The following is a 17,550-nucleotide window of genomic DNA, read 5'->3' on the forward strand; positions in this document are numbered from 1 at the left end:
CTGTCATAAAGCTGAATATACTGAATACGTAAGGCCTGAATCACTGATTTTCACTTTGCTTGTATATAATCTCACTCTTGTGTTATCAAAATGAGTGGGCTATAGTGTCATTAAACTGATCTTTGATACAATAAACTAAATAAATTATCAGGAAGTCAGCGCAAAGCAGAATCTTGGGCACAATTTTAGTGAGAATTATGACATTTAGCCTTGTTGCTTCAGCAGATAAAGAGTATCAGGAAGATAAACATTTTTTTAAACACAAATTAAGACCTAAACTGGTGGGTAAATTTAGAGTTGTGCTTTCGTTTGTGACAGGAAATGACATAAGCTGCAACCTTCCTGTGTGGCACATGGCACACCACAGCAACAGATGGACACAATAAGATAAATAAAAAAAAAAAAAAAAGATTAACAGGATACGATTAGTATGTAGTAGTAGTGGAGATAAGTAGAATAGAGTGTGTCTGGGCTGAAAAATACAACAGGTAGGAGAGGGTTAAAGTATTGTTATTCTGAGGCAAATTATGTCTGTTTAACAGCTCTGTAATTACCTGGTCTGATTTTCTGATATGAAACTGAGAAATGATACAGAACAGATCCTGAAACCATGACTGCTTTGAATACGAGCTCAGTCAAGAGGAGTGAAATCAACAACATCTATATCTCACTTGACTTCTCTGTTAATTCTTTACTACTCGCTCATGTTGAGCAGTTATAAAAGAGTTACTATGCCTCAACTCATTCTTTAAAAGCTGTTGTAATAAACCTTGTTGAACCCTGGTTGAAGGTTGCCATTCACACATTGTGTAATTATTAATAGGTCTGCTGTGGAATTCTGTCAGACTGAACAGGGAGCCAATTATTCTAAATGTCGCTCTCATTCGCTCTCTCTGTCTCTCTGGTGCCTGTTGGCAACCTCCCACTTTACACACACAGAAATAGAGTCACCAACACAACTTTCATCCCTAAATAACACACAACACTACATCCAAAAATAACCCACCACACACATGCCTCCCCACTGGCTCTTATTAATGACCTGTCTGAAGAGCCATCTGCTTTCATGTAAAGCACTCAGCACAGCTCAGTGTGTGTGTGTGTGTGTCTGTGTGTGTGTGTGTGTAGTCTATGTGCTCTGGTCATGTACATGTATGGCAGGTTGCTGGCAGGTGTTCCGCGGAGCTCAATGATTTGTGAAAGGACTCAGCGCACTATAAAGCAATCGTCTCAGTTCACTAGTCTGTGTTTAAGCTGAGCTGTAGTAGTCCTAGTAAAAGGCCTCATGATGTGTAAGTGCAGTTTCATATCCCACACTGGGAGGATGTTTCCTGTTTCTCTGAAGATCACGGTTTTTAAGTGTTTTTTGGATTAGACTATTCTGTTTTTTGAGAGTGTTGCATGTATTCATTATGAGATGTGATGGAACATAATCAATAATGAATTCAAACTGAAATACTTGAATAGATAAAGAGTAACGCCTAACCAGTATACTACAAAGGTTAATCTGGTCACATGTGCAACAAGTTTATTTGGGTCATCTCTGGCTGTGATCTGGCTCATCTGTTGTCAAAAGAGTTCCTTATCTCCTGCTTCTCACATGCTCTGACATCATCTTTTCTTGCTCAATAATGTGATGTAATCAAACTGCCCCCAAAATCTGTAAAAAAAAAATGTCAAAACTGGCTGCACATGTGCGTGACTGTGTCTAACAGTGTGGTAAAGCTATTATGTACAGTACATACAACCGATTGCCACGGTTTATAATGCCTTTCATTGTCTGTGTTTTGCAACAAACCTGCTTGTGTATGCAATTAGTCTTCCCTGTAGGGAGCCAAAATCACTAGTGGAGCCTGTGGCGTCCCAGTGCCCATATGGGAATGGGAATATGCTGAGCCATCTGCAGCATCATGCCTGCTCCATGCAGGACGCAGCCTCCTCATCAAGTAGAGGGAGTGTGCACACATGCAGACACACACACCCAGCAGGCATGTGTGCACTCGTGTATCACGGCTAGGACAGGTAGGTCTTTTTGTTACAAGCTCATACTATTGCACAAGCGCACAGTAATGCTTACATACAGTATATGAGAGCATACTGTGACTTTTTTCTTTCTATCATGGTGGTTCAAGAACTGTTGTTGCTCAGAATCTAAGTCTTAAGTTTTGCCTCCACAGTCTGTCTAAGCTTTAACTACAAACAGGGGCGATGGGGTTGTTAAATGACAGAAATACCTTTTCTTTGTTTGCTCTTGTCTCTATGGCAACATTGACAAAGACTCAGCAGCAGATGGCTGTAGCACATCTAAGTGGTCTAAATTGACTGTCTTGAATCCTGTCTCTTACTTACCATTCCTCTACCAAATATCTAGTTTCATCTTTTAAATCATCATCAGCTAACATTCAGATTGAGGAGGAGGGTCCAGAGGCTTCTTTACGCGACTGATACACTGAAATTCTGTGTATAAATCATGGAAGCAATCCACAAGTCACATTCATCATGAGCTGTCTGATGGTGAACAGAATGTGAAACAGGCTCCTAAGCCAAGACACCAAAGCATTAGCAGCATCATGGAGTTGTGTTTAAAAAAAGAATCAAATCGTCTTGTCTGTTTTCAATAATGTGATTTATTCTTGTAGCTCTGGCCATTTATTTTTTGGTGTGTGTTTACCATTTTCTTATTATTACATGTGTATATACATTTATCATTTGAGAATACATAGACTGTATTTGTGTATATCAGGAGATCCACTGATATTTCAAACATGCAAGAGTAGTTCTTCCAAAAAGTTCCTTATTTGTGTATATTCTACTCCAACATCCACTTCTAAATTATCAGTGGCCACCCCTTCTCATATGCTTTGCTTGACTTGAAATACAGCCTGCCAAAAGCTGCATAATGATAGCCGGGCTAATGCATTCCACATGTGCACAATTAGGCACACAATCTGATCTCTGATTTGCTTACCAAATATGGTTTCTAGATAACTTGCGTGATGCAACAAAGTTGTTCGCAACTACACACTGTGGTACAGACAGATTCTTCTGCAATTTGGCCACTTGGATCCCTTTTATTCATGTGAGCGACATGAATGTTGAAACAAGCCCCCATAAATAGAGATTTTATATACTGCTGATTCACTGTATGGAACTACCGTAAAATATTTAATCTTGTATATTTTGTGAAATGTGAAAACAGCAGCTATGTGTAAACCTACAGTAGCAACAGCAAGCAGAGATCTAAGGTTGTGATTAACTCGTGAGAATTTGTCTGGCTGATGAGGCCATCACAGAACAAAGTGTATGTCAATCAAAACTGCCATGTCCAATTTCTTATTTTTTAATTAACTGCAATTGTTTAACTGTGAGATGATGTGGATGTCAGAACAGCTGACATCATGGAAAGACGGTCTCTATATTGACAACTTCCTTGCCTATTTGTGGCAATGAGGTGATGTTGTGAGCGGATGTTTTAATAACGGTAGAGTCCAGTTTCTTCTCTCTATGACAACAAGCTTCTGCTAAGTAGCATGAAGACGGTTGATGAAATCCTCCCACTGTTCTACAGCTGAAAAACTGTGCTATGACCTCGGTGAAAAGCTAAAAGAGGAATTCTCTTTGGGGATTAATGAATCACTATAAAAATCATTAATTATTTTATATCAGATAGAGTTGATTACCTGACAGGGAATGACTTTTAATTCATTCAGAGCATTCTTTACATTCCTGGCTAGGTGAGACAAGTAAATCCTTGCCCTGCTGATTGATTATTATAGCCATAAACTATGTAAATTAAGGAGGGGGAGTGGTGAGGATTCATTCTGCATGATGGAGGCCAAACATATTTTCTAGTTTGCTGCTGCTGAAATCCAGCCAAACAAGGACAGTGACAGCCAGAGAGAAAACAGAGAGCACAACAGGCAGAGAAAATGGGAGGGATGGAGGCAGATAGAGAGAGAGAGAGAAAGAGAGACAGAGATAGAGTGTGAGGAGGGTGTGACCTTAATCCCAGGGAAAGAAAGACAATTACACTCACTGAAACATGCACACACACACACACACACACACACACACACATATCTGGTCCATCCAGTTTGTGTCTCAGAAGAAATGTATGCTGGAGGTTAGACTTGTGATACACTGAGTGAAATTTGCGTACTACTGTATCCCCTTATGTGGTAGGTCAACGCCCCAGTTTGTTGATAAGTTACTCTGTGACTGCAGTGGGCTGTCATTCATACAATAAGGGTGTGGTTGTTTGCCTTTGCTTTTACTGAAGCCCATTCATGAGTCATCACCTCTCTCTGTGTCATTAACAGTCTTGTAGCTCCAGCACTTTAGCTAATATGTGAGTGCGGGTATGGCCATTTCCATTCTGAAGTTGTAATCATACCACAGACATCTGTAAATTTGCACAAGCAAATGTTTCAATGACACCTACGTATCTCATAGCAAGGGCCAACATCACCACACACCGCGGAGTCATGCACAATACTGCATGGCGCCTCTGTGCCTTAGCCTGCACACAAGCTACTACTTGTTACACCACCCCGCCAAAACAAAAAGTAGGCTACTGTTCCAGATGAAGGCAACCATGTCACTGTGGAGACTGAACAGATTCTGTTACTGACAACCCAGATCTGGGTTCTGTCCAAAAAGCCAGCAGCAAAGGCTTTGCTCTCTGTCTCATCAAATAACACTGAGCAGGAACCAGCATGTTGGAGGAAAATGTGACAAGTATGTGACAAGACAGCTGTATCTGAACCAAATTGCAGACCACAGTCCACCATGTGGGTGTTAAAGGACCACTGCACAGGTGGAACTGATGTTTAGACACTCATATTAGTGTAAATGGTTACACTTGACTAACTTGATAAGCCTGGAAAGTTGTACTTTGGTAACTGAAGTGCACTGCCCTCATGTGGTCACAGCATTGTGACTTAGTAGCCTACACACTACTTTTTCTGTGTGTAAGTGAGTGAGAGAGTGAGAGATAGAGACAGAAAGGGAGATGGAAGAGTGGGGCTCCAGACGGCCTGTATCTGTCTACCAACTCCCACATGAAATGCAGACAACAAGAAAAGAAGGCGTCTCGTCTGGGGCGCAATGGTGACCCACATCCTAGATACACCACACCCCCCGAAGCATCTCATTACGTCAGACTCCATAATGGCCCACGCGATCAGAGCTGTATGATTTCCATACATAAAACCGGACGGCACATTCTGCTACTTTGAATGTCCCAGGGCGCCTCTACGTGCCAGAGGATGTGGGTACTTCCTCTGGATTTCGAAATTCATTTTATTCTATCAGTGGGAGCCAGCATCTCATCAGGGTTGCGTCCAATTCTTGTTCCACAGGAGTGTCCATGCTTGCGTGCATTTGCATATTGAATTATGAAGATGTGTTTTTCTTGTAATCGATAGTATAGCATTTAAACATATTAAAAACCCCGATAAGTACGTACTGACCCTTGTAGAGGCAAATTTGTCAACTATCTCAAGATGTGCTTCGAACGACCACCCCTATAAAATATGGTACGCTCCACTCCCTGCCGTTAGCCGTTGTTGTATCCTCCGCTACTGAACAGATTTGTCGTGATACAAACTAGCTACACACTGGCATTAAAGCCATGAAAAGATGCTCCTTCACGGGACTAAATCATTAAAACGAGCGACAAGAAGTCTGGGAAAACTTTGCCGAACTGTGCCCAAACTTTGATAGACTACAACCCAAATCACTTCCCTACAGTTTCGAGTGTGTTAGCATTGTTTTATCTCACCACTATTGCCATTGGACGCGTTCTTTTTTCTTCTGGAGCAGTTCAGTCTGATGAATTCACCGAAAAAAGACGGAGATGATGATGTGCCCGTTAAAGACCCGGTAAAATACGGCGAATTGGTCATTTTGGGGTAAGTCTCTTCAAACCTAAAGCTATAGTAACATTGTGTGGGATGGAGAAACGCTCCAGCGGCAATGAACGTTAAATATGTAGCGGCACCATCAGCACAATAAACCAACAGATGACGTGTGAGTTTAGGTTTAATCCATTGCTCTTACAAAATCTATCGCTTTATGGCCGATGTTCAGACATAGAATTCATTATAGGTACATATTTTAGCTCATTTCTCTTTTATTGCACACTGCTGTCGTTTACCACCGCTCTATGACTCTGTAGTAATGTTACAAACTAACTTTATGTTACAAATGAAAGCATATTTCCTCAGACTATGCCACCGTATTGTTTTGGCATAATGTATGGTGCGTTTGAGTGTAAAAGCTGCAGCATCTGCCATAGCGATAGTACATATGGCTATTACGGATGTAGCCGCTTTTTCATCAATGGTTGTAGTGTGTGGGGGGGGGTAGCAGCGCTGGATTGCTCTGGCTGAAAATCCCAATGATGTCATACTATGCTGCTGGATATGTGATTGCAAAAAGTGGGGCTGGGGGTGATATCATTGTCTGAAAAATACATGCATCTCGCTCATTTTATCAAGTCAGAAAGCCTCTTTCGCCTGTTATTACTAATTAATTAAACGTCGCATCCAGATGACCATCCATGCCAGGGAGTGAGGGAGGGAGGAAGGAGGAGGAGGATGAGGAGGAGGAGAAAAGCCCTTCTACATCACCAGCAGCACACACAAGCACACAGTAGGCAGGATGTGCTGATGGCAGCCACCAGCTTCCACAGCGTTTCCACCCCTACAGCTCCACACTGTGCAGGGTCTGCAGGGACCAGAAATGCCACAGCATACACACAGCACACACAATCACACTCACACACAGAGGGGGACACACACAGTCATATCCAGGCTTACACAGGCCTCCCTCTTGCCCTGCAGAGCTTCCTGTGTATGCCAAAGATAACTGACCTAATGGCCTATCGCTTCCCCTCCGGCTGAACATGGAGTGAGGAGGCTGTAGCCCGTCTGTATCAGAATACTGATTAGCTGTCCTCCTCATCATCTGACTCTCTGAACAGAGCAGCCCTTTACACCCTTAGAAGGAGAATAAGGAAATTATAATTTAATGCTAGTTTAAGGTTTTTTGGCCATGCAACGTAAACACAAGCACACTCTGCTGTTTGTGCCATAAATTGCATTTGTATTAGCTCACTTTTGAACAGTATTGATTGAGGTTTGGTTTGATCTTGCCCTGTGAGACTGCTGTATGCTGTTATAGGTATCTGGCTGAGTGATATTGGTGTAACTGAAACACTGTCTTATGTTATTGCTATTATTCTATACTGTAAGATGATTTAGAGTATGTTAAAAATGTCACAATCTAATTACGGTGGTAGATGATACACTGTTTTGTGTTAATATTATAACATAGGTTGTCCCATATCTGGATCAGTAGGCTTTATTATGATTCAGGCCCACGACCAGTTCGTATGCCCCCAGACATACAGCAGGTAACTTTGACAGCATAACCAGCTGTCAGAACAGGCTGTTCTTTCTACTGCTTCCTGTCAGATATCATTTTTTCCTCACCTGTTTTGTGCAAGTGTGGTTTGACTTTGCATCTGTCAGCCTTGATGATCACATGCCCCGTGTGGTCGATGCCTGCTTCACTGCAGGCCATGTGATCTTTGCAGTGGCTGCCTGCCATTCGTTCATTACCTTAGTTAGCCTGGACACCATGTACAGCACTGCCCCCGTCCAGCATTGCTCAACTCACCTCCACCCCATAACCCTCTCCCATCACTATGCAAACACCTTCTTGTCCTCTCTGTTTATCTCTACCACACCTTTTTATCTCACCCGTAACCCCTCTTAACACTGTCTCTGTCGCATTCCTCTGTCTTGCACCCAGTCCTTTTCCTGCCAGCCTGACAGTGTTTTGCTGAGTGCTGACTTTCACAGAGGCAGCCCTCCTCGGTGACTTGCCCTCAACAAAAATAAACCCTGTGTCAGAGTGCAGAAGGAGTGAATATTTCATATAGTGCTTTATGATGCGTGCACATGCGTGAGGCAGACCAGGACTGCCCAGCAAATCATACCTCGTGGAGCTGCTCTTCCATCGGCCTTTCCCCTCGACCCTCTGCTTTATGTTGTATCTCTGCCCTTTTTCTCTATCTCCTCTCCCTGCCCCTTGCTTCATTCCATTCATTTAGCTTTAGTTTTCTGTCTCTAATACTCATGATAGCTTCTGACTGCTTTTCTGTCTCTGTTTCTGTCAGGGCACTCACCACCTTTTCTTTCTCTCTAAGCTGATTTTCTCTCTTGCCCTCTTATCCTTGGTCCCATTTCATATCTTCTGCCTTTTAACCAGACCCCTCAGAGCTCTGTCCTCATATGTCTTCTTTTCTTGACCCAGTCCTCCTCTTGTCAGACGGGGTTCAGTTTGAAGTAGCAAGCAGGGCCATGGAGGGAGCAAGTAACACTGAGTCATCCTCTTTGATTGGACTCAACATTTAAAAAATGTCACAAGTAAATGTGGCTTGTTTGAAGGCTTTTCCAGGTAACACACCCCATCCTCTCACCAACATCCTGCTGACTGCTCGCCCTGCTTTGGCCTTATGGTTGCTGGCCACAGTAAATGAATTCTAGCCCTAAGATTCATGGAAGTTTAGCTCATTAAAAATGCATAATGTCAACAAACTTCCCTCAGACCACCAAAAACAGTACAGAACTGCTGTCACTGAAATTAATAAAACGTGTGTCATACAAACACTAGAAAGGTAGATATTGGCAAAAGTGTTTTCACTATGCTAATTTCAGATTACTTGTGTGATTAGTGTCTTATCTGATTAGATTTGTGAATACATTTTTTGAGTATTTGAGGAAAACTATTATTTTGCTGATTAATTTGGTCTATACAACATCAGTAAACCGTAAAATATACCCACCACAATTTCCTAGAGCCAAAGTTGATGCCATCAGACGTCTTGTTTAGTCCAAACAACAAATGTTTGAAAGGCCTAAGCAATTACTTGATTATCAAACTAGTCACAAATTAAATAGCTGCTGATGAACTACATGATTAATTGACTAATCATTGCAGCTCTTAAAAAATACAGTCATAACAATAGATAATAAGTGGCATGTTGGGCTTCAGTACAGAACAGATGTAAAACAGAAAACTAAACAATTTGTAAACAAATGGCACTGCTGTTCACTGCTGTGAAGTACCTATGTTGTCAATGGCCACGTATTGTACATACCCATAAATGACTTTATTACCTGCGTTGATTGTTTGGGTGAGCTCTAATATTTAGCTATGTGTGTTTTGACATGCAGGCACCCAGCACTGTCAGTGTGAAGGGTGTCTCCTTTTTGTGTGTGCATATTGAGACTATTTAAATAGTTGGCAATAGCAAAACTAAAAGTATGTTTAGAATAGGGCTACAACAAATTTCTGCTTTCATTATCTAAATAATCTGATGCTTATTTTCATAATCAATTGATTAACCATTTGGTTAATAAAATGTCAGGAAATAGTGAGCACCCATGTTCAGATTTCTTATTACAGATGGATTTTCCTTTAAAAGACTGCTTGATGAATCAATCACAGTTTCAGATCTCCATTGTACAAACACAGACCACTGTGACACATCAGAACAGAGCCAAACCAGATGCTCATCTGATCCAGTTTGGAGGCCAGTAAAAGCAGAGTTATTGTCCCTCCCAAAGTCTTCTTGCCCGCTGGGTATCCTCTGAATAGTTTTAATAAGGACCATGCCCCAGTGATTAGTCAAAAGCCTAAAACCAGAATGCTGCCTTCTGTGTGAACTCAAACTGTGAAAATAATGTTTGACACAGGCTTCAAAAAAACTGAGGACAACGTCCAGATTTTAGTCAGCACCAACACCAGACAGAAGTTAACATCATGTCACACAGATTTGCATTGAAACATGAAAACAGATCATCTTTTCAAAAAGAAAAAAAAGGTTGATATTGAATTATAAAAGACTCAGGATCTAAAATACATTATTTACCAGTCTCATCAGAAGAATCCAGATTTTCACGTCTACCCCTCCTAATGAACACAAACCTTCAAACTAGTATTCAGAATCCCAACTAGAGCACTTCCTCAAGGCTGTACAGTTAATGTGATTGTGTGATGGTGTTGGGAAAATAACTGTCCTGCTGAGAATGCTTTTCACTGTAGAGGTTAGACGATGAGCCAGCTTCTCAAGCCTCAAGTACAGGCTGAGTGAGTGAGATCAAGTGGTAGTTACCCTTTTCACTGAGGTTCAGTAGTTTTATATGAATCACGAGTAGCACAAATGCACTGCTTTAATTCATTTCAGAAGAATATGCGATGATAGAGCTGTGCACATGTACAAAATTAATTGAGCTTAATTGCAGTTATATCTACATCTTGGCAGCGTCAGTGACATTTTATTTGTATCTTTAGTTTTCCAACAAGTGGCGGATCATACATACAGTATGCAAACAAGATAAGATTAGGCTTTCTCAATAAAGCGAAATGAACTGAAATGAACATGCGAGAACTTGTGTAAATGTTGTCTCCAGGTCTCTGAGTTGTGTTCTAGTCTAATCTAGATTGGTCAGGTGTGATGTCCCCATTTCCTTGTTCTTATTTCTGTCTTGTGCTTGCTGTTGTTTGTCTCTCTGTAGGTACAATGGCTCTCTTCCTAGTGGAGACCGGGGCCGCAGAAAGAGCCGCTTCGCTCTGTACCGAAGGGCCAAGGCCAACGGTGTCAAACCCAGCGCTGTGCACATCCTCAACACACCACAGGACAGCAAGGTACGTGCGCATGTGCATGTTTGTGTACTGTATGTTTTATCAGTGTGTAACACTGGTTTCCTTCCTGTGACTCCCTGTTGTCTTTCATAAACGGGCCAGAGGAAGGATGACTAAACATGACGACTGGCGTGTGTGGTCTGTCTATTTGTGTCTGTGTATCTGCCTACACAGATGGTGATTGACACATGATGATAACATAAAAATAAATTCAAATTTTTATCACCATGCTGTCATTGTCACATGCTGCTATCTCATATAATATTACATTATCTTAATTTGAAATCATGATTTAAAATAACATGTTTTTACTCAAGTGTGTGGATTGTGAAGAAAATGAAAGACCGTTCCAGAAGATGAGCTCAGCTCCTCTTGCTTGTTGCTGTTGTTGTTGCAGGCTGTACACAGCAGAGGGCAGCACAGCATCTCTTTCACTCTGTCCCGTAACCAGACAGTGGTGGTGGAGTACTGCCATGACAACAACACAGACATGTTCCAGGTAACACACTAAAGATAACAAGAAAACAAGGTCAAGTTTTTTCATACATCCTCCTTTAATACTGGCTGGCTCTACAACAAAAATAATCCAACATCTGTGATCATAAGCATGTGTCTCCCAAAATATGCTGTTATGTAATGCTCATCAAAGGAATTTCTGCTGCCAGTAGATTATTTTGGTTCAGAGCCATTAAGTATTAAAAATGAAGGCTTGAGTGGAAAATCTCTAAGAAAGTCTATTTTTGTACACCATGTTTTGCTCCTATTATAGTATCACTAATTAATTTTATTTACAAAAAATGATTTAGCATTTTTTACTCAAGTCAAACATAGTATTAAAAGCCACAGTCCTGTCTCAAATTATAACAGTGTAGCTATACAGTGTGTACTGGTTTCAAGTGTAAATATCACAGAGCATTTGTTTTGATAAAGAAAGCATTTCTGTGTGTCGTTCCCTGTTAGATTGGACGCTCCACAGAAAGTCCCATTGACTTCGTGGTAACAGACACCTCCGGAGGGGGAAAAGAAGGGGAGGACCCCTCCATCGCTCCAAGCACGATCTCACGTTTTGCCTGTAGAGTGGTGTGTGAACGCAACCCACCCTACACCGCACGCATTTATGCTGCAGGCTTTGACTCCTCCAAAAATATCTTCCTAGGGGTGAGTAGACTGGTCATTCAACCAACAGAGGTGTCTAGTGAGATGTATATTTTTGGAATCTGTTAGTTTAAAATATGGATAAAGCCAAGGTTTGAGGTCTTATTTATCTATTGTTACTCAGCTAAAACAATGCTTTGATGTGATCATGGATGATTTATGTGTCCTCATGTTGGTGGTACCACAGGAAAAAGCAACCAAATGGAAAAACCCTGATGGGCACATGGATGGCCTGACCACCAATGGAGTGTTAGTGATGCATCCAGAGGGGTTTCCAGAGGACCCCAAGCAGGGGCTATGGAGGGAGATCTCTGTCTGTGGTGATGTCTACGCGCTGCGGGAGACACGCTCTGGACCCAGCCGGGGCAAACTAGTGAGTCACCGCTGGTTTGGTTTCAGTGTCCATGTTTGGTCTTTGACCCCAAGGTTGTGAGGTTTATTTTTGTGTGTGTCTGTCTGTGTGTGAACCCTTCCAGGCAGAGGGAGAGAGCAGTGCACTACGAGACGGTTCCCTGGTCGACTTGTGTGGTGCCACCCTGCTGTGGCGTACAGGCGAGGGGCTCATGCGTGCTCCCACCCTGCGCCACCTGGAGGCACTTCGCCAGGAGCTTAATGCATCCCGGCCCCAGTGTCCTGTAGGCCTCAGCACGCTGGCCTTCCCCAGCCTGCCACGCAGCCACAGGTAGGGCCCACAGTCTATAGTAATAGACAGAGTACTTGATCATTCACTGGACAAAAATACTGATATTCTTATTCATGTTTTCTCATTTGTGACAAAGCTACTGCTCAATACAAACAGTGTTAGTGTTAAAATAAATGACATGTTATTCAATGTGTTACTCCAGCCTTGAAGAACGTCAGCCCTGGGTCTACCTCGCTTGCGGCCATGTCCATGGACGCCACGACTGGGGCCAGAGATCTGAGGGAGAGGAGGAACCAGGAGAGGGCGAGGGCTCCACGGCCCGCCGAGAATGTCCCCTGTGCAGGAGCGTGGGTCCCTACGTGCCCCTGTGGCTGGGCTGTGAACCTGCTGTGTATGTGGACGCCGGTGCTCCCACGCACGCTTTCGTGCCATGCGGTCATGTCTGCTCAGAGAAGACAGCCAGGTACTGGGCCGAGACCCCGCTGCCCCATGGGACGCACGCCTTCAGGCCTGTCTGCCCCTTCTGCTCCACTGCCCTCAGCTCCCCTGGCTGGACGCGGCTCATCTTCCAGGGCCCTATCGACTAGTCGCTACAACTCAGCAACCACTATCACAATAACAAAGCTGCCCGAGCTTCATTCATGCCGCAAACGTTATTCGGTATGGAAAGGTAATTAACAAGGAGTGCTTAACGTTATTGTAACGTTATTAAAGAATGTGTCTTCTACAGTCAGTATTCCAGGTTGTCCCTGAATGCAGCTCGGAGCTGAAGAGTCCTTCCCCCTGTTTATCCTTCAATGCTTGTTAACTGCTACTTAACTTAAAATGAGGATGACAGGTGATTAATAATGTCATGTGAACAGTATTTACTATGTGGTGTCCACATCTCTGTCATTAACGAGTCTGCTGATTTTCATTCCAAACAAACACCAGCTGATTTACCCAACCTCAAACAAGAGAAGGTTCTCAGAAGCAACACTAGATAAACACAGGAGCTTAAATGATACTCCTTGTCCCATCTCAAAGTTATTGTATTATAAAGTGGCACAGCCTTCCAATAATCTTAAACTTGATATGAAACATTCAGACTCTAACACTTGTATCTGAGAAAACATGTAGGAAATGACAAGTAGCTTTTTTGCACATAAGATAGAAATTGTGTTTTTACCTAGGGGCAGGTCTGTGTGTATAGATATGTAGTATTGCACTTTTTAGCCCGCACTTTGATAACCAGCCACTTTTACATTCATTTGCTCTCATTTGCATTCTGACTTTCCTGTTTGCTTCCTGTGCGACCAACTGATTTATATTTAGAGCTGTACTCAACAGACTGAATTAACAACTTATGGTAAATGTGGGAGGTTACAAGGGGGGGATCAGAGGCTCATGCTTGAATGCAAGGTTTCACATTTCTAGTGTTCCATGAAGAGGAAATTATTAACCATTCTTAAAACCAGGATATTTTCAAGTATATGCAGTTTTCATCTTCTGTATTCACATATCCTTTTAGTGTGAAATCTATGCACAGACCCCACCATAAATGAGACCCCCGTGTAGCATTAGATTGGAATGAAAACCTGCAGACTCTATGATTAGCACTCAAGCACCAGAGGGAAGACTACATACTACATAAGGCCAGGTCTTATCCGGATTATTAAGCAGATGGAGGATAAACAAGGACTGGGAATAAAACTGGGTAAAACTCCACTTCATAACTCTCTAAAGCAATAAGAGCACTCCCATAGATAAGCTAGATGTTGTGCTATGTTTAGCCAAGTGTTAGGTCAGCAGCAACTTCAAACAAGACTGAAATGGTTTCCAGGTTAAGGGCTTAACCAGAAGCATGTTCAATTCCATGATTTATTTTATTTCCAGATGGGATTTCAGACCAGGTGTCTAAGTATGTGTGATGTAACCAAAGCCCTAGAATTTAAAAATGAGCAACCGAATCAGTGACTAAATACTTTTATTTAAATACCCATTTCAAATGCATTGAGTAGCCTCATCATGCTGACAGAAATCAACATGTTCAGGCTACAGAACTACACAGCAGCCATCACAAGCAAACATATTATTATGTTAAACTAATTTGAACACACTTCTGGTTACTGAATAATGCTAAACAGGGTCTATGTTAGTATGATGGAGTGTCATTAAGGTTTGACCTTGCATAACCTCAAAAGAAAACCTTTGTTTGTTGTTCTTTTGTTTCAAAGAAAACTATTTTGTTAGGAAATGGGGAGGGATTTATTTAGGGAAGGTGGGATGAATTCTTTTAGATGTTCAGTGTAAAAAAAAAAAAAACCTAACTATTTTTCTAATTGATAATTGCTTTTAGTTAACTGTTGTTACTCAGTGTAAGCAAGTTCCGTATGTTTCTGAATATTATCGTGTGGTAGATGTAGGAGAGCTTGTGAGTGAGAAAACATTGCCAACACTGTGTCCAACAAACACACTTAACACACTGCTACCGTAAAACATTGCCCAGACAATGAATGTAGCCAAATACTCAGGCTATATTTAGCCTTCCCTGGTGCTCATATTGAATGGTCTATATTGTGATACTATTTTTGTAACTAAATATTATGGTGTAGCTTGGTGAACTAGCTCAAAAGAGTCAGATAATTTCAATAATAGCCTCAAGTATGGAAGATGTATAATTGATAACACACACTCACATGGAAATTGTGTCTAGCTTGCATGTGCTGAACGTACACATACAGTATGTACACTACACGTACACTTACTCAAGAACTTTGCACGGTGGATTGCCAACCTGTTATTCATGCTGAGAGCGTTTGCCGCAGACCAAGATGTCTTCCGAATCCTCAGCTGTTAAAACTGCAGCATTTTCTGTTTTGTTTGGAAGACCTCTCCGAAAAAAAAAATGAAAGGAAAAAAAGAAAGAAAGAAAGAAAAAATCCTCATACTTGATAGATGCGTGATGTTTGTGAATGAGACCTATTAAATCCCACTTTGTACTACTATGCTAATGTTTTCCACTAAAACCAATTCACTGCAGAAAGATGTCCACGTCAACGCTTGTTTACATTTTGTATTTAGACCAATCATGGTGCATCTAAAGCTAACGAAAGTCATCCTGCTGTTTCCAGAATAACTCTACTTTCCATCCGAAGTCTAAATACAAGATTTAAACTCCCTAGAGTGCTGTGGATAATTGACGTAGTGTTGATAATTACTGTAGCTCAGGATTAGTGATTTCAGGCCTGAAGGAAGCCTGGTAGAAGACACTTTGAGTCAAAAGGTTCCAGAACAGCAAAATACATACAAAAGAGAACATGAGCGAGAACAGTTATCTAGTGTTACAGAGATCACACAGTAGGGTAGACCACCTGCAGGTCTAAGATCAGTCACATACGGGTCTTACTGTAAGGGGATCAGGTGCAAATAGGCTATGAAAACATCTCGATCAGCTGCCCTTTACTAAGCACGCAAAATCCAGTGAATCCTGCTTTTGAAGATAATATATAAAACAAATTAATGTAACACCATTGGCATGTGGATGGAAGAACCGTTGCAGCACCCTCATTGGCTTCTAGTTTACGACCTGACCTATTTATTTTAGCTCATTTTTCTTTACTTTTTTTTTTTTCCCTTCATTTAAACCCTCTTTGGGTTATAGGTGACCATATGCAATTTCCTTTTCTGTGTTTTTAGATTTTAGTATTTGTAAAAATTCAGACACATAAATTATTTTAGCGTGGCATCAGGTTGTTTAATACCACCAGTAACATCATTAGCTCTTCCCTAACTTTGTTTTTCAGTATTATTATTAATTGACCTTCACTCCAGATGGCAAAACCTCAACCTCCTCAACTTATGAACTCACCTTCTTATAGGTGAGTGAGTAGCTTACACTTACTCTACAGCGTAAAACCTCACAATTAACAATGCATTCCTTTAAATACATCTGTGTTATGTACAGCTATTTTGTATTATTTTATATCATAATCTTCTGTAATCGTCCGGTGCACAGACAATCGCTATACACATGTCAATAAACCTGTTAAAAAGTTGAATCTTCTCTGTTCAGTGGCTGTTTTGTCTCTGTTAATTACCTTTTCTCCAGGGTATGAAGTCAGCATGAGGTGAAGAATGTGCTTATTTCACAGCTCATTGAATTTATATGCAGCAAAAAGCCAAGTGCTGGCACACAGATGCCAGCAGAGGGCGCTCTCTACCAGCTCAAAGGCCGACAGCAGGCTAGATAACACCATGATGGGGTTGCTCTGAGTTGCATCACCTCTTTAAAATAATCAACCGTTTTAAATGAGCAGTTTTGGCAGTCATGTTCATCACCACGCACATGCGATAAGAAGCTGCAAATGTCTGCGAAATTACAAAACGCCTGATTTAAAATAGCAATTTAAAAGACTTAAGTTCGTCCCTTTTGCTAAAGAATTCAGGATGTCTACTGAAAGACCTGCTGAGAGTGGTGCTATTCAGAAGTTTGTTCAGAAATTATTTCACTGGGGAGGAAGCTTTTTTTCTTTCAAAGATTAAGAAGCCTATTTCATGGGTATCTCAGTGACACACAACATTTAATCTCCTCCAAAGCATGGGAGGGAGAATACCAAAAGCATGCTGAAACTCTTTAGAAGAGACTGTATAAACAAAGTAAATTCTGGTACATGTAATGATATACTATAATTTTTTTACTGAGGAGAATCTGTTCAGACGAGAACAGGGTGACAGCAGGACCCAGAAATACTGGAGTGAATGTCTGGTGTTGTTCACACCCAAACCACGCACCACATGTATCACACAGATATAAGAAGTCAAGGTATATGCTGTAGGAAGGGAATGTAATAAAACTTCTGCTCTTTTGGAGTGACACCTATAAACACTGGGAAATAGGACGGTGATGTTTAGAGATAAACCCAGCATGTTAGCTTACTATACATTAATGCTGCTTCGTTATCTTGAAGCCTTGTATTGAAGAGGGGCCTTGTGTCAAAGTCCAGTCATAAGATTCTTCAATTTCTGGTGATATTGTGTTTATATTGAGTTTTCCT

At 41.5% G+C, this 17,550-nt stretch overlaps 1 protein-coding gene across 1 annotated transcript; it reads left to right on the plus strand.

Moving 5' to 3' along the window:
- Positions 1–5,259: 5,259 nt before the first annotated feature.
- Positions 5,260–16,554, plus strand: LOC108896901 (E3 ubiquitin-protein ligase pellino homolog 2). Its single transcript, XM_018696197.2, has 7 exons — positions 5,260–5,912; positions 10,590–10,719; positions 11,114–11,215; positions 11,677–11,874; positions 12,059–12,244; positions 12,348–12,553; positions 12,717–16,554. Exons 1-7 carry the CDS (start codon positions 5,833–5,835, stop codon positions 13,099–13,101), a joined length of 1,287 nt encoding a protein of 428 aa, XP_018551713.1. The 5' UTR covers positions 5,260–5,832; the 3' UTR covers positions 13,102–16,554.
- The last annotated feature ends 996 nt before the right edge of the window (positions 16,555–17,550 follow it).

The sequence above is a fragment of the Lates calcarifer genome, linkage group LG7_1 (genome assembly GCF_001640805.2).
Source record: "Lates calcarifer isolate ASB-BC8 linkage group LG7_1, TLL_Latcal_v3, whole genome shotgun sequence".
NCBI classification, from domain to species: Eukaryota; Metazoa; Chordata; class Actinopteri; family Centropomidae; genus Lates; species Lates calcarifer.